This window comes from Oncorhynchus tshawytscha, linkage group LG12 (assembly GCF_018296145.1).
Source record: "Oncorhynchus tshawytscha isolate Ot180627B linkage group LG12, Otsh_v2.0, whole genome shotgun sequence".
Classification (NCBI taxonomy): Eukaryota; Metazoa; Chordata; class Actinopteri; order Salmoniformes; family Salmonidae; genus Oncorhynchus; species Oncorhynchus tshawytscha.
In genome coordinates, this window is record NC_056440.1 from 75,528,404 (window position 1) to 75,554,466 (window position 26,063).

Genomic DNA, 26,063 nt, shown 5'->3' on the forward strand with positions numbered 1-26,063 from the left:
ACGTTTCACTGGAACTTTGTCAATATTATAATTGCAAAACAACATGAAGTTAAGGCCACCAAAAGTAGAGAAGATATGATGAGGAATAATTCGCATAGTCTCTATAGTCAATTATATATGCATTGTTGACGTTATAGTCAGAACTAGGAAACTCGGAAATGTCTGACTTGCTAACTGGCTGTAGTTGTACACGTGCCGCGCTCAACCAATTAGCAAGTCGGACATGTTCGAGTTTCCTAGTTCCGACTTTCATCTGAACGCGCCAATAAACCTGCGATACCGAAACTTCGTTCCGTGCGCCCGACAAATGAAAAAGTGAAGGTCGTTCCGACCAACCAAATTGCATTACTGTATTTTATAACTGATCAAACGGGAATTAATTTCCGGCTGACACGAAAACTACCAGAAGGTTAGTGAGAAATATTTTTGTAGCTACCCTAATAATAAACACTTTTCTCTTACTTTTCTGTTTATTCCTGCAGGAATGAATGGAAGCAACAGTCATGTGATATATGGAAGCAACAGTCATGTCATATATGGAAGCAACAGTCATGCACGGACAAAATGTTCAGCTACAGGTTGTTGTAATAGAGACTTGTGTCCCAGTTTTCCACCCTGTCCGAGTTGTACTCCAATGGTCCAACAGCAGCAGAGAGCGAGGGAGGGAGACAGCTGGGAGGGAGGGAGGGAGACAGCTGAGGGTATGAATTAATGAATTAGAGAGAGGCTGTGTGTGTCGTTTGAGTTGCTGCTGCCTTGTGCTCTGCTTACCCACAACATGGCATGTGGATATAATCCCTCTTTCTCTCTGCCCCAGTTTCTGCATGTAGATCTACTGCCTGTCTCCAGCCTCTACCCCAGCCCTACTCTTTCTGTCCCTGTCCCTACTCCTACCCAACCCCCTCCCCTGTCCTATGCTCTCACCCAGCAGTCAGGAGTGTTCTTGTCACAACCACACTGTCATATTTCCAGATCTCGCGTAGCTTTGTGTAGTGTGTATACAGCCCTGCGTCCTGTCCTGCACAGCTGAAATGTCACACTGCCGTCGCTAGGCCCAGCAGCTGAAGAGAAAGTGTGTGTGTGTGTGTGTGTGTGTTCAGGACTTTCCGGGGGCAGTTAAGATAAGCAAGGCTGGCTGAGGAAGCAGCAAGCAGACATAGTGTTAGAAGACGTCCTCACCTGCAACACACACACAACTGTTTGTGTCTCTAGGTGTTGTTGACCAGAGGTACAGCTACAGGCCTGTCCCTCAGCAGCACTAGTCATGTCCTCTCTGCTGCGCTGTGTCTCCTGCTGCGGCTCCACTGTCACCTTGCTCCAGCAAGGTGTTCGCCACCACACACCTGGCCGACGGGCCTTCAGGACCTTCCCACAGCTCTGGAACTGTGAGCCTGCTAAAGGTAGGACACAACTACAACTCCTTAACAAACACACCAACTCCTTAACAAACACACCAACTCCTTAACCCTGTCTTCTGTTAACTGTCTTATCTGTATTTTTGCCACAGTAGGCAGTCTAGGCCTGGCTGCTTGTTGTTTTATAGCTTCTCCTCTCTATCCTACTAAAGGCATTGGGAAACTAAACAGCAGTTCAGTTAAGGACATTTTCTCCCCTGGCTGGAGGAGTGGAAAAACTCCCACAGAGCAGTGGCGGTTGTGTTTGGAATAGGGGTTGATAGGGAATTTGTTGAAATGGGAAACAATAGGACCGTGAATCAACTTAGCTAACATTTCTATGGGGTGCTAACATGACTGTGGCTAATTCCACTCTCTGTTGCTAACCTGCAAAGAGAACATGTAAGAGAGGTCAGTTAAAGGTGAAATGTGTATTCTGCTGTTCCGTGGCAGATCTACTTTTTATAAACACTACCCTGTGTTGTCACTGACTGAGGTAGCTGTGCTGGAGTGTATGTTGTGTGTTTGTGGAATTTTTCTGTGTTACTGGGACATTTAGCGGAGCAGGGTTTGTGTCTGTGTGTGACAGACAGAGCAGGCCTCGTCGTGGTGTGGGTACTGGCTCGCAGCCAACCAGCTGCTAATAATGTTTCTGTGCTGGGGAGGTCACCACACCGTGTAAGGACTGATATGTGAAACCCGACTCTCCACCGGCCGCGCCGGCCCAACTCACTTTCCGCTGCAGAACTACACTGTCTTTTAGTCTAACTTACACACACTACGGTAGTAGTCACTACGGCCTAGTACACTACAGCTTGCCTTAGTCCCTGCCTCACATCCATTCTTCCTTACTCCCTACCCTGCCTCTTCCACAGTCTCATCTACAGCCTCTTTTACCCTGAACCTGTAAGTCTCTCCCAGATTCTCACCTTGTCTTGATAACGGCAAACAGCATTGTTTTCTGAACTCATAATTGGGTTACTCTTCATGCTGTTAATTGTAATGCTATACTCATGTCTTCCACTCATATATCTGTACAGGTGTGTTTGTGTGTGCGCACTGATTCAGTGTGTGTAAATCACACCCATTGTTTTTCCCCGAGGTGTGTTGTATCTTATGTGGTTGTCCTCAAGTGTTTGTTAAAAGGAGGTTGTGTGTGTTCATGCAGGACGGCTGTATAAGGACCTGGTGGTAGGAGTTCCTAAGGAGATCTTTAAGAATGAGCGTCGTGTGGCTGTGTCCCCTGCGGGGGTGGAGCTTCTCGTCAAACAGGGCTTCAACGTCCAGGTGGAGTCTGGAGCAGGAGACCACGCTAAGTTCTCTGACCAAATGTACATAAACGCTGGAGCCTCCATCACAGACACTAACGGGGCCTTCGGATCTGACCTGGTCCTCAAGGTCAGTACTGGGCTATGGAACTCAAACTAAACTCAAACTCAGTGTGGTCAATACTGGGCAGGGAGTTAACTTGAACCCAGGGCTGCAGGGTTACATCTGAGAGGATCGGCCTGATCAAGGCTCTGTGCAGAATCATGGATCTACATTCCATGAACTACTCATAATGAGATCAAGATTAGTTATCCCACACAGCTCCTAGCTCAGGCAGATCCCCTCGCACGTGCTGTTAGGAAACAAAATGTGTACTGAATTATTGAGGGCCAGATCCTAACTTCAGATATACTCATGTTGAAATGTAACTTTATTGTAAACCATACTTCACACTTATAGTATGTCAATGGGAGTTTTACATAACACATTGAGTGAGGAATGAGTTTTGCCATTCCAAAGTATTAGGTATGGGATAACCCTGGTGAAGTCTGAGTAAATCGTTGTTGCTGGTTGTTTGAGCTAGTAGAGGAAACAAAATAAACATTTCAATCTCTTAGACATTGTTGGCCCCTGGTGACCTCTGACCCATCTTCTCTCTTGAACTTTCTCTCCAGGTGAGAGCTCCAGTGTTGAACGAGGCTACTGGCAAACATGAGTCAGAGCTGCTGAAGCCTAAATCCACCCTGGTGAGCTTCATCTACCCAGCCCAGAATCCTGATCTCATGGAGAAGCTGGCCCAGAGTCAGACCACCGTGCTGGCCATGGATCAGGTCCCGCGAGTCACCATCGCACAGGGCTACGACGCACTCAGCTCCATGGCTAACATTGCAGGGTAAAGGGAGACATGCACAGAGACCCAGACATGCACACACACATACGTACACACACAGTAACGCATATGTCTTAGCCTCCAGCTCTGAAACTGGTTCAATGTGTTCATAGAACTGTGTGTGTCCTGCAGGTACAAGGCTGTTGTTCTGGCTGCTAACCACTTTGGCAGATTCTTCACCGGCCAGATCACAGCAGCAGGGAAAGTCCCCCCAGCCAAGGTAAGTCCTTCTATAGCAGTTATATCAACTAGATCAATGTGAATGTACCTGTCAAAACTGAACAACTGTGACATGTCAGAGCATTAAATACATTATAGTGTTTTGACTAACCTGTCACCTGGACTGCAGAGTCTGTGGGATCAATGTAACGTCGCTGTATCTCTGACCGCCATCTTGTTAACCCTTCCAGGTCCTGGTCATCGGAGGTGGAGTGGCTGGTTTGGCTGCAGCTGGAGCCGCCAAGTCTATGGGAGCTATCGTCAGAGGCTTTGATACCAGGTGAGTTGCAGTACCAGATGAGTTGTAGTTAGTCTTCGATAACAGGTACAGTATTGATGATGGTGATGTTCTGTTTCCACCCTCAGACCAGCAGCTCTGGAACAGTTTAAGTCGTTCGGGGCGGAGCCTTTGGAGGTGCACATTAAGGAGTCCGGGGATGGTGTTGGAGGTTACGCCAAGGAGATGTCCCCAGAGTTCATTGCAGCTGAGATGGAGTTGTTTGCCAAGCAGTGTAAAGACGTGGACATCCTCATCAGTACTGCTCTCATCCCAGGTGAACATTCATTCATTCGGTATCTCAATCATTCATGCTCTCATTCATTCAGTATCTCATTCATTCATTCATTCATTCATACTCTGTCTGCTTGTTCTCCTCTCTTTGTTTCTCTCCTACGTCTCTCCCTCCTTTCTCTCACCATGAATATCATTCCAGTCTTTCTATCCTAATAATTTCCCTTTCTATAATGATCCGTGACCACGCCCTCTGTCTGTAGGGAAGCGAGCTCCCATCCTGATCAAGACAGAGATGGTGGAGTCTATGAAGGATGGCTCTGTGGTGGTGGATCTGGCTGCTGAGGCTGGAGGAAACATTGAGACCACCAAGCCTGGAGAGCTGCATGTACACAAGGTGAGGAGACCAGCTCAGTTCTGGAAGAATAACACTGTCCCTAGAGTGTGTATAGTTGGAGTTTGTGTGTGTGTAACTGAGAGCTGTGTGTGTTTCTCCTCAGGGTGTGACACACATCGGCTTCACAGACCTGCCCAGCCGTATGCCCACCCAGGCCAGCACCCTGTACTCCAACAATGTGCTCAAACTGCTCAAGGCCATCAGGTAAAGGGACGGGTGGGTGGACAGGTTTTTGGATGGATAGATGGACACTTTATAATACTACTAGACATGGACAGGGACAGTAGTTTTCCCTAGAACCGATCACGTTACCTGACCAGGAAAAACACCTGTCCTATGTTATAGCCCCACAGACCCTGAGTTGTTCCTGGCCAAGTCTAAAAGGATTGGAGTTTGATAAAGGTGGTTCAGTATATAAATGTGATATATTAATGTATGATTTTAATTGTGCTTATCACCATCAGCCCAGACAAAGACTACTTCCACTTTGAGCCCAAAGAAGAGTTTGATCACGGGACACTGGACCACGTCATCAGAGGAACCATGGTCATGCAGGTGTGTAGTGTCTCTGTTGATACTTTATGTAGAATATGTCCATTTTGGGACTCTTTTATTTATTGTTTTGTCTAGTCTTGGTCATTTTGACACATATCATTAAGTCACATTTTTGTCATTTGAATAATGATTTAGTCTAGTTATTGTCAAAATGAATAAAACAGTGGGCCATTTTAGTCAACTAAATGCCCTTTCGATTTAGTCCCATTTTAGTCGTCCCATTTCCATTATCTCATGAACCTATAGTAAACATAAATCACTGACTTCCATGTGCGCAAACACACACAGCCTTGTCCTACCAACATATTTTTCTGCATAAAATTCTATTGTAGATTCTTTTCCCAACAGCCAGATTGTCAGAACACATTACTCTACAGCAGATGCTAAATCACAGCCTTTGACATACTGTAGCGTATTGCAATCAAAGTTCTGTCATAGTTAGTTACTACTTAACTAGCATTAATAATCTGTTATTACCCGAACGTATATATTGTGAGGACTCTCTTTCAGATGTCTCTTGAGGTTGGTAGTATTTTTTCCCCGTCAAATTGTGGGTGCAAATGCTGTCTTCTCCCGTGAAAGAAGGTTGGATTTGGTTTTGTTTCAATGGACACGATAAGTAAAGTGGCGCCAAAGTAGGTGAATCAGTCACACTGAGACTGAAGAAAGCAGGAAGGTTTAAATGTGATATTTCACTCCACAATCAAAGTTTGGCAGATATTCTCTGTTGAATGAGTTGAAGAGTCCACGTCCCTTCATGCTCAGACTTTCTCTGCCTCCCAAATGGCATCCTATGGGCCCTGGTCGAAAGTTGCTCCCTATATAGGAAATAGGGTGCCATTTGGGATGCATGCTGTTATTTCTGAGTGAAGCGTCACCATGACCCATAAGCCACCCTGCTATATTCTCTGAGCTGGAATCCAGCTGGCTGCACATAGCACAGTTTACGTGAGAAACAGGAATGCTAGTTATGAAATATCTTTGTTTAAATGCATTTTTCCAGGAATGTCTTGATTTGAAGGTTTTGCCATTTTGCCAGTGTTTACGGCAGACTAGAGAGGCAGAGAAAAGCACGAGGCCTGTCACCTTACCACGTATTAAACAAAGAATTATTCATGCTAGCTATGTTCCATCGTTATATCCCGTGGTTGTTACTCAGGTCCCTTAGGTGATATGAAAAATCCTGTCTTCTAGTTAAGAACCTCAACTTGCACGTGATTGGTCAGTCTCTTATTTTCAACCTTGGTGCCGTAGAAACTCACTTTTTAAAAAGCAAGGTTTCCAATTAAATCATGACAGGATCCCTCCATTTCTAACAATAACCTTCCATTTAGAATATTCCTCAATTGCTCACGTGTTTCTCAATGTGTGGATTTGTCATGTGGATATCTAACAACATGTATTCTTCATCTTGTGTATTTTTCAGATTGTGTGTTTCTCACGTTGTGTTTGTCACATCTCCAGGAAGGCAAGAGCCTGTTCCCATCCCCCCAACCTAAGACACAACCCCCGGCCGCTCCAGTCAAACAGAAAAGTGTAGCAGAGCTAGCCGCAGAGAAGGCAGCTGTGGTCTCACCTTTCCAGAAGACCTTGACCAACGCTGGTGTCTACACCGCAGGTCAGACACTCACACTGCACACACTTCACACACACACACACACACACACACACACCCTAACTCCCTCCCTCTCTGCTGTCCTCTCCTGTCCCCAGGTCTCTCTACATGTCTGGCTCTGGGCTTGGCGGCGCCCAACTCAGCCTTCACCCAGATGGTCACTACTTTCGGCCTGGCCGGCATCGTGGGATACCACACGGTGTGGGGCGTCACCCCCGCCCTCCACTCACCCCTCATGTCCGTCACCAACGCCATCTCAGGTCAGAGGTCAGGGCTCAAATAGTGTCACTGCTGGGTCCTATTTATTTGTGCACACCTTAGTAAAATGTATTAAAACGCTTTGCAATGAAAAACAAGCACTTATTAGACAGGTTTTGTCCGTCCCTCCTCGTGTGGGTCAGATTTCAGCTGTTTGGTGTCTAGTGAATAGGACCCTGGTGTGTCAGCAGGTAATGGTCACCCTGTTCTCCATATTGGGTGTGTCTGTAGTGTAACAAAGCCCTCTGCTTATTTCTTCCCTCTAAGAAACCCCTGCAGAAACTGTTACATTATTCCATTTCTTTACTCCTTCAAGCACCTGGACGTTGAACAAGGTGTGTGAACATGTTGTCTTCTCTCCCCGTGGCAGGTCTGACTGCTGTGGGTGGTCTGGTCCTGATGGGGGGAGGTCTCCACCCCTCCTCCTTCCCCGAGGGCCTGGCTCTGGCTGCAGCCTTCGTCTCCTCCATCAACATCGCAGGTCTGGCACACACACATGCACACACGCACGCACACAAGCGCGCACTCACTCACTGTCTCTACCTGTCTCTGTCCTTCCAGGTGGGTTCATGATCACCCAGAGGATGCTGGACATGTTTAAACGTCCTACAGACCCTCCAGAGTACAACTACCTGTACGGTCTACCAATAGGAGTCTTCATAGGAGGTTACGGGGCCTCTGTGGCTGCTGGCTACCACATCGAGCAGGTGACACTGATGTGCTGTTGTTGAAGTGCTGTTCTACAAATGATGTAACTACCTGGGGTTAGGAAGCCAACTGTGTTGTGTAGGTGTTTTATGTTGTGTATCACTGTGTGTTCCAGATGATGTACCTGGGGTCTGGTATGTGCTGTGTGGGAGCATTGGCAGGGCTGTCTTCACAGGGCACCAGTCGTCTGGGTAATGCCCTGGGCATGATGGGGGTAGCAGGGGGCATCGCTGCCACCCTCGGCTCCCTGAAGCCCTCTCCTGAGCTGCTGGCACAGATGAGTGCCGCCATGGCCACCGGAGGAACCCTGGGTAGGTGGACCTGCCACACCACACAGCCATATACATATACACACCATCTCAAATCTAATCAACATGTATTGAAAGTGTGTTTAAACATCTAAAAAGACTTTATGATTGAAATGGAAACTTAAAAAGCCCATGGTCACCAGAAGACCCTGGGTAAGTAGGCCCTTCCTCCAAGACCAGGCTTAATCCGTGTCCGGGAAACGGGCCCAAGTCAACTTTTCCAGCAAGATGCCATGTTTCTACCTCTGAGCTTTTCCTTCTGCCATTGGTGATGAGGATTTTGGTCTGGACAACACAGGCACAGGCAGATATCTGATCTCATACACCATTCCACATTTGTTTAAAAGTGTATAAAACCATGATTAAGGTTTGTACATGTTATTGGTTTTGCATATTATTTCTGAAGTCTTCGAAAAATGAGTGTGAATTATTGAGACTGATGGACCATCCATCATGCTATCTAGATTGACAGATATACATGTTCTGATATCTTCATGGTGTCAGAGTACTTTAGGTGTGTGTGTGGACTTTAGTAGTGGTGTGTTATACTGATATGATGTTATTATTCTCTTACGCCCTGGCAGCTGTCTCACACACACACACACACACACACACACACACAGGGCATGTGTGTTTATGCAGTCTGATATTAGTAATATTATCCTTTAGAGAACTAGTTGTTATTATAGTAGGGTTTTGGACAACACTGTTTAGAGCGTGCCTCCAGACTATTCTGTTACTTCTGATGTTAATGCCCAATATGAATACAAAAGTAATTCAGTCCAGATGGTTGCCTTCCCAGCAAATACAGTATGTTGTAGCACTAGGAGTTAGTTCAACTCTATGTGAAGCACTGTGAGACCAGGAGAAAATATTTCCATAGAAAATGTCTTCTACATTTGGCCTTCAGAGATTCAGGGCTGTTTTGTTGTTGTTGTTGCTGAATTCCAAATCAACTGCTAGGACCTACAGCCATCGGTACCTGTATAGAACTGAAGGTCTCTAATGTGACGGTGTGTCTGTTTTCCCCCTGTGCCCTACTGTGTGTTTCTGACCCTCTGCTACTCTGCTTCCCCAGGTCTGACCATTGCCAAGCGTATTGAGATCACCGATCTCCCCCAGCTGGTAGCTGCCTTCCACAGCCTGGTGGGTCTGGCTGCAGTGCTGACCTGTGTGGCAGAGTACATGATCGAGTACCCTCACTTGGATGTACACCCTGCAGCCAACATGGTGAAGACTGTGGCCTACCTCGGCACATACATCGGAGGGGTCACCTTCAGCGGGTCACTGGTGGCCTATGGCAAGCTACAAGGTACTGTAGACCGCCATTAACACACGTGGATGCAGGAACGCAGACACACACACACTCTCTCTCTCTCTCTCTGAGCTCTCTGTCCTGTGGTACTGATTGCCTCCTTTGATCTAGCCAAAGCTCAAGATCCCATGGGAAATCCAGGCCAGGATGGTGTGTGTGTGTGTGTGTGTGTGTGTGTGTGTTGTGAGTATGGCTGATTTATTGCGTGCCTGACAGATTGGAAGTGCCGGGAGGCTTATAGGAGTTCTATGTTGGTAAGGTAACAGTTGTTAAAGGAAAAATCCACCCAAAACCACTACAATGTATAGTGTTAAGTAACACATGTGAGAGCAATATTTTTTGTGATCAGATGTTTCATTTTGGTGTTTATAATAAGGTTGGTAGAAACGTAAAAATCTATGTGGAAATATATTGCAGCTCAAGTCGACTACCAAATCCACAATGCAATGCTCTCTATGGGCTGGCTGGCTAGCTAGCAAACTTAACTACACACAATAATACCAAAGACAAGATCAGTATATGAAGTAGCTAGTTAGCTGTAAAATTGCCAAAACAAACTGCACTATCAATTTAAGGAGTCTACAATCTCACCTGTTCAACCTGCAGATCGATGTGCCTCAGAGTGGAGTTTGACATTCGCAACGGCACCATGCAATGCACCTCGGACTGAAGAGGCAGACAAATAGGAGAAATGTGCTAAACCCTCTGTTAAATTCTAAATTTCTTGAAGGTAGGAATATCGCAAAAAATGTGATCATTGAGTCATTTGAGAGAAGACATCCTCCCGTGTTATGACATCAGCCAGTATTGAAATCTGACATGTATAATAGATGTTTTCACCATCTAAAAGTCCTATTCCTATTATCTTCCAGGGTAGTGAGAGAGACTTTATCACAGTGCTACGTCAAACCGGATGGATTTCTGCCTGCTTGAACACCAGTAACTCAGATACACATGAAAACATTAAATGACCCAGGAAATCGATAGAACATCACTCAGAGATAGACAAAAACAATGTAAAATTCAAAATGGGTGAATCTTCTCTTTAAGTGTGTGCGGGGGGCTGCTTTTCTATGGAGGGGAGTTATTTTTCTAGCCCACGTGAGAAACGGTTGTCTCTCTATTGTGTTTAGAAACCATCAGTTCTCTATTCCCTCTGTGATCACTGGTAATGAGAGACCGACCGAAGGCAGGAGTTCCTGCCAGATCTGTGGTCTGTTATCAATATATTACAACGCTCCACCTGACCTCCACCGCTCACTCTAATCAATGTGATGTATCAATACCACCCTGCACCATCTCTCCTTCCAGGATTCCCTGCCCCGTTCCCCTCCTCTCTGTTCAGAATTATAAATTGTGAGTTCAGAGTTTTGCGTTCTGGGTGCAGTTTTGTGAACATTGTTCTGTATTCCCTCCTTTCAGGTGTTCTGAACTCCGCCCCGCTGATGTTGCCGGGGCGTCACATGATGAACGCCGGTCTGATGACTGCGTCTGTCGGTGGTATGATTCCCTTCATGCTCAGTGCTGACTACGCTACTGGCATGGGCTGTCTGGTTGGAGTGTCTGGCCTCTCCACCGTCATGGTGAGAACATGGCTAAAGCTGTAATGTTTTATACAGACATGGTGAAGACCACCAATGACCAATAGTGTTATTCAGCTCTAATCAGAATAAGAAAAACTTTGACACTCAACAATGTTGGTGGGACTGACCTTGATAAAGGCTACAACCACAATCTACAGCAGGGTTAGGTAACAGGTGGCCCGCTGGCCAAAACTGGCTTGAGTGTTAACATTTTTTTGTGTAGTTTGTTTCAGCTCCAACAAAAATCGTTCCACGGCTTAATCTAGTTGCCTACCCCTGATCTAGAGGAAATAACCCAGTATCATAAAGTCACTGTGAGGGGTTTATCTATTGACTACCCAGCAAACCAAAATTGGCTTTGTAAAAGTTCCCAGAACATTTGCTAGGTTGCGGCAGATGTTCTCATAACACAAAACCTGGCCAGTTGGCTCATAATTACACAATGTTTGTATAAAAAATTGCCTGATGTTGCCAGAACATTGATCCTATATTACGTTGCGGCATTGTGTTCTAAAAACATTACTGATGCATTACTACCTTACCTGGAAACCTAATGAGAAAGTTTGGGGAATGTTCTGTGGTGGTTGTTACAGGTGTTGTGCACAACCTTTCAGTGAATGTTAGGAATACATTCCAAGGATAATACATTTAAAATGTTTTCTGAAAAATGTTTTTGGGATGTTATCCTAATGTTAGATAAAACACTACCTGGAACATAATGGGAATCTTAGCTAATGTTCTGGGAATGTTCCCGGTTTGCTGGGTAGAGTTCCAAGATTCAATTAACTTTCCAAAGAATCGCAGCTTTTCGAGAAATCGAGGTTGGAAGATTACTGGAATTAGTGGGGAATTAACAGGAAATCCAGGAATCCTCCAACTGGTATTTCTGGAAAACCTTTTGCAACCCAACTAGTGACTGAAGCGTGTCCTGACCGTGATTGTGTTCCTGTAGGGTGTAACCCTGACGATGGCCATCGGGGGCGCTGACATGCCCGTGGTCATCACTGTGCTCAATTCCTACTCTGGTTGGGCGCTGTGTGCCGAGGGATTCCTATTGGACAACAACCTCATGACCATTGTAGGAGCTCTGATTGGCTCGTCTGGTGCTATCCTCTCCTACATCATGTGTGTGGTGAGTACTGCTAAACACTCAGTTACACTCACTCACACACACATACTCTCTCTCAGCCTCTCTCATTCAGACACTCACCTGCCAGTCAGGTAGCCTTGTCATCTTAGTTTTGCTCTTGCACTTTGAGATTTTTTGGTTTTGGAATTCATCAGAAGATTTGTCAAGCTCCCCATAGAGAGATAATATAAATGTTGTTTTTAATCCTGATTACACCCCTCTTTCCAGGCAATGAACCGTTCCCTGCCCAACGTGATCCTGGGAGGGTTCGGTACCAGCTCCACGGCGGGGGGGAAACCCATGGAGATCACAGGCACCCACACAGAGGTCAATGTGGACCAGTCCATCGAACTCATCAAAGAGGCCAACAGCATCATCATCACCCCAGGTACACTCTCTCACTCACTCACTCACTCACTCACTCACTCACTCACTCACTCACTCACTCACTCACTCACTCACTCACTCACTCACTCACTCACTCACTCACTCACTCACTCACTCACTCACTCACTCACTCACTCACTCACTCACTCACTCACTCACTCACTCACTCACTCACTCACTCACTCACTCACTCACTCACTCACTCACTCACTCACTCACTCACTCACTCACTCACTCACTCACTCACTCACTCACTCACTCTCACACACACACAACAGCAGCACACACGCAGCACAAATGCAATCATGCGTTCGCACAACACGCAAGTTCTGGGTAGGGTTCAGAGGTAGTCTTATGGAACACACCTGTGTTCATCACTGTAGGAGGGTTGTGTGCAGAGTCGTGTATCTATATGTGTGTTCTGCTCTCCTCCCAGACTGAAATCTGCTACCAGGTCATTTAGTAATGAACCCTGGCATAACATCTGTACTGGAGCCTGACACAGGGACAGGGAATGTCCAGTAGAGGGTGTGGTTTGTCTATGTCCCTGTGAAGCGGAGCTAGCTTGTTCGCCAGGCAGGCAGGCAGTCAGACCTCAGAGGTATCTGGTAATATAGAAGACTACAGTGGCCCAGGGGTTAGAGGTCAGGGGGATTTGTTCCAAATATAGTTGATTAGTTGTAATCAACATACAGCACTGGCCTCTCACCTCTCAACTCTACCCAGTATCAGAACACACCTCTATCCAGTATGCTGATACCTCAGGACAGTTACACAAGCAGGCGTTAGACAGATACATGGGAGCGGGGGTTCCTCTTCTTCACCCCCCCGCCCCATAACACACACACAACCCCATAACACTTATAGGCAGGGGAAAGGGGTTCCTCTTCTTCACCCCCCCCCCCCATAACACACACACAACCCCATAACACTTACAGGCAGGGGAAAGGGGTTCCTCTCGCACGCATGCCCTCTTCTTCACCCCCCGCCCCATAACACACACACAACCCCATAACACTTACAGGCAGGGGAAAGGGGTTCCTCTCGCACGCATGCCCTCTTCTTCACCCCCCCGCCCCATAACACACACACAACCCCATAACACTTATAGGCAGGGGAAAGGGGTTCCTCTTCTTCACCCCCCGCCCCATAACACACACACAACCCCATAACACTTATAGGCAGGGGAAAGGGGTTCCTCTCGCACGCATGCCCTCTTCTTCACCCCCGCCCCATAACACACACACACAACCCCATAACACTTATAGGTAGGGGAAAGGGGTTCCTCTCGCACGCATGCCCTCTTCTTCACCCCCGCCCCATAACACACACACAACCCCATAACACTTATAGGCAGGGGAAAGGGGTTCCTCTCGCACGCATGCCCTCTTCTTCACCCCCCCCGCCCCATAACACACACACAACCCCATAACACACACACAACCCCATAACACACACACAACCCCATAACACACACACAACCCCATAACACTTACAGGCAGGGGAAAGGGGTTCCTCTCACACGCATGCCCTCTTCTTCACCCCCCCCGCCCCATAACACACACACAACCCCATAACACTTACAGGCAGGGGAAAGGGGTTCCTCTCGCACGCATGCCCTCTTCTTCACCCCCCCCCCCCATAACACACACACAACCCCATAACACTTACAGGCAGGGGAAAGGGGTTCCTCTCGCACGCATGCCCTCTTCTTCACCCCCCCGCCCCATAACACACACACAACCCCATAACACTTACAGGCAGGGGAAAGGGGTTCCTCTCGCACGCATGCCCTCTTCTTCACCCCCCGCCCCATAACACACACACAACCCCATAACACTTACAGGCAGGGGAAAGGGGTTCCTCTCGCACGCATGCCCTCTTCTTCACCCCTCCTGCCCCATAACACACACACAACCCCATAACACTTACAGGCAGGGGAAAGGGGTTCCTCTCGCACGCATGCCCTCTTCTTCACCCCCCCCCCATAACACACACACAACCCCATAACACTTACAGGCAGGGGAAAGGGGTTCCTCTCGCACGCATGCCCTCTTCTTCACCCCCCGCCCCATAACACACACACAACCCCATAACACTTACAGGCAGGGGAAAGGGGTTCCTCTCGCACGCATGCCCTCTTCTTCACCCCCCCCCATAACACACACACAACCCCATAACACTTATAGGCAGGGGAAAGGGGTTCCTCTCGCACGCATGCCCTCTTCTTCACCCCCGCCCCATAACACACACACAACCCCATAACACTTACAGGCAGGGGAAAGGGGTTCCTCTCGCACGCATGCCCTCTTCTTCACCCCCCGCCCCATAACACACACACAACCCCATAACACTTATAGGCAGGGGAAAGGGGTTCCTCTCACACGCATGCCCTCTTCTTCACCCCCCGCCCATAACACACACACAACCCCATAACACTTACAGGCAGGGGAAAGGGGTTCCTCTCGCACGCATGCCCTCTTCTTCACCCCCCCCCATAACACACACACAACCCCATAACACTTACAGGCAGGGGAAAGGGGTTCCTCTCGCACGCATGCCCTCTTCTTCACCCCCCGCCCCATAACACACACACAACCCCATAACACTTACAGGCAGGGGAAAGGGGTTCCTCTCGCACGCATGCCCTCTTCTTCACCCCTCCCGCCCCATAACACACACACAACCCCATAACACTTACAGGCAGGGGAAAGGGGTTCCTCTCGCACGCATGCCCTCTTCTTCACCCCCCCGCCCCATAACACACACACAACCCCATAACACTTACAGGCAGGGGAAAGGGGTTCCTCTCGCACGCATGCCCTCTTCTTCACCCCCCCGCCCCATAACACACACACAACCCCATAACACTTACAGGCAGGGGAAAGGGGTTCCTCGCACGCATGCCCTCTTCTTCACCCCCCCGCCCCATAACACACACACAACCCCATAACACTTATAGGTAGGGGAAAGGGGTTCCTCTCGCACGCATGCCCTCTTCTTCACCCCCCCGCCCCATAACACACACACAACCCCATAACACTTATAGGCAGGGGAAAGGGGTTCCTCTCGCACGCATGCCCTCTTCTTCACCCCCCCGCCCCATAACACACACACAACCCCATAACACTTATAGGCAGGGGAAAGGGGTTCCTCTCGCACGCACCACCCCCAGACTGTAGAAATCCTATGATTTAAGACAGAAGGGAGAGCAGAGGGGAGAGATGGAAGAGAGGGGGGAAGTGAGAACAGAGGGTGAAATGGGGTAAGAGGAGGTGAAAAGGGGGAGAGATAAAGGAAGGGTATTGGGAGAGAGGAGGGGGAAAAGGGGGAGAGATCTCATCTATCATTTATCTGGTCATTAGTTATCTGGTCATTAAGTTACCTCTATCATTTATCTGGTCATTAATTACCTCTATCATTTATCTGGTCATTAAGTTACCTCTATCATTTATCTGGTCATTAGTTATCTGGTCATTAAGTTACCTCTCATTTATCTGGTCATTAAGTTACCTCTATCATTTATCTGGTCATTAGTTACCTGGTCATTAGTTACCTCTATCATCATTTATCTGGTCACTAATTACCTGGTCATTAGTTACCTCTATCATTTATCTGGTCATTAGTTACCTGGTCATTAGTTACCTCTATCATCATTTATCTGGTCACTAATTACCTGGTCATTAGTTACCTCTATCATTTATCTGGTCACTAATTACCTGGTCATTAGTTACCTCTATCTTTTACCTGGTCATTAGTTACCTGGTCATTAGTTACCTCTATCATTTATCTGGTCATTAGTTACCTCTGTCATTTATCTGGTCATTAGTTACCTGGTCATTAGTTACCTCTATCATTTATCTGGTCATTAAGTTACCTCTATCATTTATCATTAAGTTACCTCTATCATTTATCTGGTCATTAGTTATCTGGTCATTAGTTACCTCTGTCATTTATCTGGTCATTAGTTACCTGGTCATTAGTTATCTGGTCATTAGTTACCTGGTCATTAGTTATCTGGTCATTAAGTTACCCCTATCATTTATCTGGTCATTAGTTACCTGGTCATTAGTTACCTCTATCATTTATCTGGTCATTAGTTACCTCTATCATTTATCTGGTCATTAGTTACCTGGTCATTAGTTACCTCTATCATTTATCTGGTCATTAGTTACCTGGTCATTAGTTACCTGGTCATTAGTTACCTCTATCATTTATCTGGTCATTAGTTACCTCTGGTCATTAGTTACCTCTATCATTTATCTGGTCATTAGTTACCTCTATCATTTATCTGGTCATTAGTTACCTGGTCATTAGTTACCTGGTCATTAGTTACCTGGTCATTAGTTACCTCTATCATTTATCTGGTCATTAGTTATCTGGTCATTAGTTACCTCTATCATTTATCTGGTCATTATTTATCTGGTCATTAGTTACCCCTATCATTTATCTGGTCATTAGTTACCCCTATCATTTATCTGGTCATTAAGTTACCCCTATCATTTATCTGGTCATTAAGTTACCCCTATCATTTATCTGGTCATTAAGTTACCCCTATCATTTATCTGGTCATTAGTTACCTCTATCATTTATCTGGTCATTAAGTTACCCCTATCATTTATCTGGTCATTAGTTACCCCTATCATTTATCTGGTCATTAGTTACCTCTATCATTTATCTGGTCATTAGTTACCTCTGTCATTTATCTGGTCATTAGTTACCTGGTCATTAGTTACCTCTATCATTTATCTGGTCATTAGTTACCTCTATCATTTATCTGGTCATTAGTTACCTCTGTCATTTATCTGGTCATTTAGTTACCCCTATCATTTATCTGGTCATTTAGGTACCCCTATCATTTATCTGGTCATTAAGTTACCCCTATCATTTATCTGGTCATTAGTTACCTCTATCATTTATCTGGTCATTAAGTTACCCCTATCATTTATCTGGTCATTTAGTTACCCCTATCATTTATCTGGTCATTTAGTTACCTCTATCATTTATCTGGTCATTTAGTTACCTCTATCATTTATCTGGTCATTAGTTACCCCTATCATTTATCTGGTCATTTAGTTACCTCTATCCTTTATCTGGTCATTAGTTATCTGGTCATTAGTTACCTCTATCATTTATCTGGTCATTAGTTACCCCAATCATTTATCTGGTCATTTAGTTACCCCTATCATTTATCTGGTCATTAGTTACCCCTATCATTTATCTGGTCATTAGTTACCCCTATCATTTATCTGGTCATTAGTTACCTCTATCATTTATCTGGTCATTAGTTACCTGGTCATTTATCTGGTCATTAGTTACCTGGTCATTAGTTACCCCTATCATTTATCTGGTCATTTAGTTACCTCTATCATTTATCTGGTCATTAGTTACCCCTATCATTTATCTGGTCATTAGTTACCTGGTCATTAGTTACCTCTATCATTCATCTGGTCACTAATTACCTGGTCATTAGTTACCTCTATCATTTATCTGGTCATTAGTTATCTGGTCATTTAGTTACCCCTATCATTTATCTGGTCATTTAGTTACCCCTATCATTTATCTGGTCATTTAGTTACCCCTATCATTTATCTGGTCATTTAGTTACCCCTATCATTTATCTGGTCATTAGTTACCCCTATCATTTATCTGGTCATTAGTTACCCCTATCATTTATCTGGTCATTTAGTTACCCCTATCATTTATCTGGTCATTAGTTACCCCTATCATTTATCTGGTCATTAGTTACCCCTATCATTTATCTGGTCATTAGTTACCTGGTCATTAGTTACCTCTATCATTTATCTGGTCATTAGTTACCCCTATCATTTATCTGGTCATTTAGTTACCCCTATCATTTATCTGGTCATTAGTTACCTGGTCATTAGTTACCTCTATCATTTATCTGGTCATTTAGTTACCCCTATCATTTATCTGGTCATTTAGTTACCCCTATCATTTATCTGGTCATTAGTTACCCCTATCATTTATCTGGTCATTAGTTACCCCTATCATTTATCTGGTCATTAGTTACCTGGTCATTAGTTACCTCTATCATTTATCTGGTCATTAGTTACCTCTGTCATTTATCTGGTCATTAGTTATCTGGTCATTAGTTACCTGGTCATTAGTTACCTCTATCATTTATCTGGTCATTAGTTATCTGGTCATTAGTTACCTTTATCATTTACCTGGTCATTAGTTACCTCTATCATTTATCTGGTCATTAGTTATCTGGTCATTAGTTACCTCTATCATTTATCTGGTCATTAGTTACCTCTGTCATTTATCTGGTCATTAGTTACCCCTATCATTTATCTGGTCATTAGTTACCTCTGTCATTTATCTGGTCATTAGTTACCTGGTCATTAGTTACCTCTATCATTTATCTGGTCATTACCCCTATCATTTATCTGGTCATTAGTTACCCCTATCATTTATCTGGTCATTAGTTACCCCTATCATTTATCTGGTCATTAGTTACCCCTATCATTTATCTGGTCATTAAGTTACCCCTATCATTTATCTGGTCATTAAGTTACCCCTATCATTTATCTGGTCATTAAGTTACCCCTATCATTTATCTGGTCATTAAGTTACCCCTATCATTTATCTGGTCATTAGTTACCCCTATCATTTATCTGGTCATTAGTTACCCCTATCATTTATCTGGTCATTAGTTACCCCTATCATTTATCTGGTCATTAGTTACCCCTATCATTTATCTGGTCATTAGTTACCCCTATCATTTATCTGGTCATTAGTTACCCCTATCATTTATCTGGTCATTAAGTTACCCCTATCATTTATCTGGTCATTAGTTACCCCTATCATTTATCTGGTCATTAGTTACCCCTATCATTTATCTGGTCATTAGTTACCCCTATCATTTATCTGGTCATTAGTTACCCCTATCATTTATCTGGTCATTAGTTACCCCTATCATTTATCTGGTCATTAAGTTACCCCTATCATTTATCTGGTCATTAGTTACCTCTGTCATTTATCTGGTCATTAGTTACCTGGTCATTAGTTACCTCTATCATTTATCTGGTCATTAGTTACCTGGTCATTAGTTACCCCTATCATTTATCTGGTCATTTAGTTACCTCTATCATTTATCTGGTCATTAAGTTACCCCTATCATTTATCTGGTCATTAGTTACCCCTATCATTTATCTGGTCATTAAGTTACCCCTATCATTTATCTGGTCATTAGTTACCTGGTCATTAGTTACCTGGTCATTAGTTACCTCTATCATTTATCTGGTCATTAGTTATCTGGTCATTAGTTACCTCTATCATTTACCTGGTCATTAGTTACCTCTGTCATTTATCTGGTCATTAGTTACCTCTGTCATTTATCTGGTCATTAGTTACCTCTGTCATTTATCTGGTCATTAGTTACCTCTGTCATTTATCTGGTCATTAGTTACCTCTGTCATTTATCTGGTCATTAGTTACCTGGTCATTAGTTATCTGGTCATTAAGTTACCCTATCATTTATCTGGTCATTAAGTTACCCCTATCATTTATCTGGTCATTAGTTACCCCTATCATTTATCTGGTCATTAGTTACCCCTATCATTTATCTGGTCATTTAGTTACCCCTATCATTTAGTTACCCCTATCATTTATCTGGTCATTAAGTTACCCCTATCATTTATCTGGTCATTAAGTTACCCCTATCATTTATCTGGTCATTAAGTTACCCCTATCATTTATCTGGTCATTAGTTACCCCTATCATTTATCTGGTCATTAGTTACCCCTATCATTTATCTGGTCATTAGTTACCTCTATCATTTATCTGGTCATTAAGTTACCCCTATCATTTATCTGGTCATTATCTGGTCATTACCCTATCATTTATCTGGTCATTAAGTTACCCCTATCATTTATCTGGTCATTATTACCTGGTCCTATCATTTATCTGGTCATTAAGTTACCCCTATCATTTATCTGGTCATTAAGTTACCCCTATCATTTATCTGGTCATTAGTTACCCCTATCATTTATCTGGTCATTAAGTTACCCCTATCATTTATCTGGTCATTTAGTTACCCCTATCATTTATCTGGTCATTAGTTACCCTATCATTTATCTGGTCATTAGTTACCTGGTTTTATCTGGTCATTAGTTACCTGGTCATTAGTTACCTGGTCTGGTCATTAGTTACCTGGTCATTAGTTACCTGGTCATTAGTTATCTGGTCATTAGTTACCCCTATCATTTATCTGGTCATTAGTTACCTCTGTCGTCTGGTCATTAGTTACCTGGTCATTAAGTTACCCCTATCATTTATCTGGTCATTAAGTTACCCCTATCATTTATCTGGTCATTAGTTACCCCTATCATTTATCTGGTCATTAAGTTACCCCTATCATTTATCTGGTCATTTAGTTACCCCTATCATTTATCTGGTCATTAAGTTACCCCTATCATTTATCTGGTCATTAGTTACCTGGTCATTTATCTGGTCATTAGTTACCTGGTCATTAGTTACCTGGTCATTAGTTACCTGGTCATTAGTTACCTGGTCATTAGTTATCTGGTCATTAGTTACCCCTATCATTTATCTGGTCATTAGTTACCTCTGTCGTTTATCTGGTCATTAGTTACCTGGTCATTAGTTACCCCTATCATTTATCTGGTCATTAAGTTACCTCTATCATTTATCATTAAGTTACCTCTATCAGTTATCTGGTCATTAGTTATCTGGTCATTACTTACCTGGTCATTAGTTACCTCTATCATTCATCTGGTCATTAGTTATCTGGTCATTAGTTACCTCTATTAGTTACCTGGTCATTAGTTACCTGGTCATTAGTTATCTGGTCATTAGTTACCCCTATCATTTATCTGGTCATTAGTTACCTCTGTCATTTATCTGGTCATTAGTTACCTCTGTCATTTATCTGGTCATTAGTTACCTCTGTCATTTATCTGGTCATTAGTTACCCCTATCATTTATCTGGTCATTAGTTATCTGGTCATTAGTTACCTGGTCATTAGTTACCTGGTCATTAGTTACCTGGTCATTAGTTACCTCTATCATTTATCTGGTCATTAGTTATCTGGTCATTAGTTACCTCTATCCTTTATCTGGTCATTAGTTACCTGGTCATTAGTTACCTCTGTCATTTATCTGGTCATTAGTTACCTGGTCATTAGTTATCTGGTCATTAGTTACCCCTATCATTTATCTGGTCATTAAGTTACCCCTATCATTTATCTGGTCATTAGTTACCCCTATCATTTATCTGGTCATTAAGTTACCCCTATTATTTATCTGGTCATTAAGTTACCCCTATCATTTATCTGGTCATTAAGTTACCCCTATCATTTATCTGGTCATTAGTTACCCCTATCATTTATCTGGTCATTAGTTACCTGGTCATTAGTTACCTCTATCATTTATCTGGTCATTAAGTTACCCCTATCATTTATCTGGTCATTAGTTACCTCTATCATTTATCTGGTCATTAAGTTACCCCTATCATTTATCTGGTCATTAGTTACCTCTATCATTTATCTGGTCATTAAGTTACCCCTATCATTTATCTGGTCATTAGTTACCTGGTCATTAGTTACCTGGTCATTAGTTACCTCTATCATTTATCTGGTCATTAAGTTACCCCTATCATTTATCTGGTCATTAGTTATCTGGTCATTAGTTACCTGGTCATTAGTTACCTCTATCATTTATCTCGACATGATATTTCTCTGCCATGTCTTGGAGAAGGTCACATCAACCTGAACCATCAAACACATTAAATGTATAGTTATGACGTGGCCACGAGCAGCACTGCAGATATTAAGATGAGCATGAAGCAAGACAATGCAGTGTGTGTGTGTGTGTGTGTGTGTGTGTGTGTGTGTGTGTGTGTGTGTGTGTGTGTAGCAGCAAGGAGCGCACACACAACATGGTCGGGACCAAAACAGCAGAGGTTCAACCTCGCGCTTCAACACTCTTAGTTGTTATGGAAATCGGCCCAATATTCTGTTTACCAGTGGTGGAAAAAGTACTCAATTGTCATACTTGAGTAAAAGAAAAGATACCTTAATAGAAAATGACTCAAGTAAAAGTGAGTCACCCAGTAAAATACTACTTGAGTAAAAGTCTAAAAGTATTTGGTTTTAAATATACTTAATTTTAGAAATTCCATTTACTTATGACACTTAACTATCAAGTAAAAGTATAAACCAGAGTCAGTAGGGATAACCAGGGAAGTTCTCTGTTTAGTGAGTCCACCAGATCAGAGTCAGTAGGGATAACCAGGGAAGTTCTCTGTTTAGGGAGTCCACCAGATCAGAGTCAGTAGGGATAACCAGGGAAGTTCTCTGTTTAGGGAGTCCACCAGATCAGAGTCAGTAGGGATAACCAGGGAAGTTCTCTGTTTAGGGAGTCCACCAGATCAGAGTCAGTAGGGATAACCAGGGAAGTTCTCTGTTTAGTGAGTCCACCAGATCAGAGTCAGTAGGGATAACCAGGGAAGTTCTCTGTTTAGGGAGTCCACCAGATCAGAGTCAGTAGGGATAACCAGGGAAGTTATTTTGATCAGTGTGTAAATTGGACCATTTTCCTGTCAAAATGTAAGAAGTACTTTTGGATGTCAGGGAAACTGTATGGAGTAAAAAGTACATATTTGCTTTAGGAATGTAGTGAAGTAAAAGTTGGCAAAAATATCAATAGTAAAGTACAGATCCCACAAACTACTTAAGTAGTGCTTTTTTGAGTATTTTTCCTTTACACCACTGCTGTTTACTTCGTGCATCGCTGAGTCATACCTTTTAACAGTAACATTTAAACTTTTCCTACAGTGACACTGTGATTGTGTAGGTTGGTCTGCTTATAACGTGTGTGTGTGTGTGTGTGTGTGTGTGTGTGTGTGTGTGTGTGTGTTGGGGTCTGTGTGCGGCTAAGGCCCAGTACCCCATTGCCGACATGGTGAAGATGCTGGTAGAGCAGGGCAAGTCTGTCAGGTAGGTCTTCACAATAATATAATTCTCTCTCTCCTCAATCATCTCTTTCTCTCTCTCCACTCTGTTTATTTTTGTTGGGGACCATCAGTCCTCCTGTCACAGTGAGATAATGATATCTTCCTGTATTAGTCTGAATTCTAAAATAACATTCTTTCCATTTAGTTTTTCAATCCCACTGACCGTCTTGAGTTTCCTGGTCAGGAACACTGGCAGACAAAACACATCTGGGCCTAAAAGCTTTAGAGTGGAAAACATCTTTATTCTCCAAATTCAGAGCGAAGATGTGAAGCCCTGACTGACTGAGGAATTGCATAAAGACAACATTAATGTGTGTGCTTGTGTTTTTCTGTGTGTGTGTTTCTAGGTTTGGTATCCACCCTGTGGCAGGTCGTATGCCAGGCCAGCTAAACGTGCTCCTGGCTGAGGCAGGTGTTCCATACGATGTGGTTCTGGAGATGGATGAGATCAATGAGGACTTCAAAGGTCAGAACACACACACTCACACTGATCTCACACTGATCAATTTACTGAACAAAAATATAACGCAACAATGAAATTGTTGGTCCCATTTTTCATGAGCTGAAATAAAAGATGTTCCATACACACAAAGCTTTGCCTCTAAAATGTTGTGCACAAATGTCTTTAGATCCCCGTTAGTGAGCATTTTATCCTTTACCAAGATAATCCTGACAATTGGCATGCAGACCGCAGGAATGTCCGACAGAGCTGTTGCCAGAAAATGCAATGTTTATATCTTTACCATAAGCCGCCTCCAACGTCGTTTTAGAGAATTTGGCAGTACATCCAACCAGCCTTACAACCGCAGACCTCGTGTAGCCACGCCAGCCCAGGACCTCCACATCCGGCTTCTTCACCTGCCAGATTGTCTGAGGAGTATTTATGGCATAGGCCCTGTGACCCTGCCCATTCATGTGAAGTCCATAGATTAGGGCCTAATTTATTTATTTAAATTGACTGATTTCCTTCTATGAACTGTAACTCAGTAAAATCTTTGAGATTGTTGCGTTTTATATTTCTGTTCAGTGTAGATTGATGGATTCATTGATTTGATCATAACGACCAGCAGGCATCCCTCACACTTGTTTGTGTTTGTAACATTACCTGGCTGGTTCCATCCATAGTTTCGCCAGGTTCTCTGTTTTACTTAATGTGTGTCCCCCACAGAGACTGACCTGACGCTGGTGGTGGGTGCTAACGACACAGTGAACTCAGCAGCCCAGGAGGACCCCAACTCCATCATTGCTGGCATGCCAGTCCTGGAGGTCTGGAAGTCCAAACAGGTAGGAATGAAGGCAGTATAAGAGTATTAGTACAGGGCCCTCACTGGTTTACAAAAGGAAGGAAGGATGCAAAATATTGTCTTGTTCTGCTCTCTGGTGTTGAGGGCTGAGTCCTACTCTTTGGTTGACCAGGACTCTCACAGGTATAGAGTATAACATGATTGTGAAGTGTGCCGTCTTCTGTTTCTCTGTAGGGGATTGTGATGAGATCTCCGACTAGTTATTTTAAACATATTTCTGACACTATTTATTTAGACCAGTCATATGCAACAGATGGGCCGTGGGTCCTGAACTAAAATGATAAATGAGGGTTAGTCATGCCTCGACCTCTGGTCTCATATGAACACACATAAGACATGACAAAATGTGTAGAATTGCAGGAAATTAGCTGCAGTTTTCTCTTCGCCAACAAGAGGGGTGTGAGGAAGGGGTTTGTTACGCCGATAAATGACAATGTCCATCTGGACCTTTGCCACCTAGGTAATGTGTGTGACCCTGACCTTCTCAAATAGTACTTCCGTACCCCTGATTTAGACAGTTGGAAACAGAGGGGGGAATGTGGGGATGGAACTCAGTCTCCAGTGGGAAGAGGAATATAAAAGGTGACATTAGCCATGTCTCAACCCTGTTCCCCTCCCTGTACTGTAGGTGATTGTGATGAAGAGGACCATGGGTGTGGGCTATGCTGCAGTAGACAATCCCATCTTCTACAAGCCCAACACATCCATGCTGCTGGGAGACGCCAAGAAGACCTGTGACACACTACAGGCCAAGATCAGAGAGGCCTACTACTAGAACAGAGATGGACAGTACACACACTCCCTATCGGCTTTACGGATGTATTTATTTGTCTTTAATCCAGATGCAGGTGTATGGTTAAGATTAGTAAACAACGGTGAATATTTTTACACTTAGTGGCTTGATGATTAGAGGTCCTCAGTACATATGATTATTGGATGTTGGGCAGTGATGTTGAACCAAAGGTGTGGACACGACGATTAGATTACATTGAAATTAACCCATCCACTGCCTGCCCTGATTTGTAAATAAAAATCTGTTTTGAATGTGATCTGTTGGCTAGAGTTCCCTATTCAATTGTATTTGTAAGAGCTTGTCAGGTATAATTTCACATAAAAGCACTGAGCAACACCAACTGGAGATGAAGCCACATACTCCCAGTAGCTAACGGTAGACTGGCTCTCAACCAGTAAACACCAGCAGCTCAAAACCCGCAGCGTGT

General features: G+C 44.0%; 1 protein-coding gene across 2 annotated transcripts; it reads left to right on the forward strand.

Annotated features, from left to right (window-relative positions):
- Positions 1 to 253: 253 nt before the first annotated feature.
- On the forward strand, positions 254 to 25,892 carry LOC112263863 (NAD(P) transhydrogenase, mitochondrial-like). Of its 2 annotated transcripts, XM_042331088.1 has the most exons (23): positions 254 to 409; positions 1,213 to 1,400; positions 2,563 to 2,792; positions 3,338 to 3,555; positions 3,685 to 3,772; positions 3,963 to 4,051; positions 4,138 to 4,325; positions 4,546 to 4,679; positions 4,783 to 4,883; positions 5,144 to 5,234; positions 6,699 to 6,852; positions 6,948 to 7,109; positions 7,478 to 7,588; positions 7,669 to 7,814; positions 7,931 to 8,126; positions 9,202 to 9,435; positions 10,861 to 11,021; positions 11,974 to 12,153; positions 12,379 to 12,538; positions 23,441 to 23,522; positions 23,887 to 24,005; positions 24,708 to 24,823; positions 25,472 to 25,892. In XM_042331088.1, the coding sequence occupies exons 2-23, from the start codon at positions 1,265 to 1,267 to the stop codon at positions 25,616 to 25,618; spliced, it is 3,243 nt and encodes a 1,080-aa protein (XP_042187022.1). In that variant the 5' UTR covers positions 254 to 409; positions 1,213 to 1,264; the 3' UTR covers positions 25,619 to 25,892. The 2 variants fall into 2 exon arrangements, with proteins under 2 accessions (XP_042187022.1, XP_042187023.1); XM_042331089.1 differs by lacking the exons at positions 254 to 409; positions 25,472 to 25,892 and adding an exon at positions 25,018 to 25,134 and having other exon boundaries at positions 1,001 to 1,400.
- Positions 25,893 to 26,063: the final 171 nt, after the last annotated feature.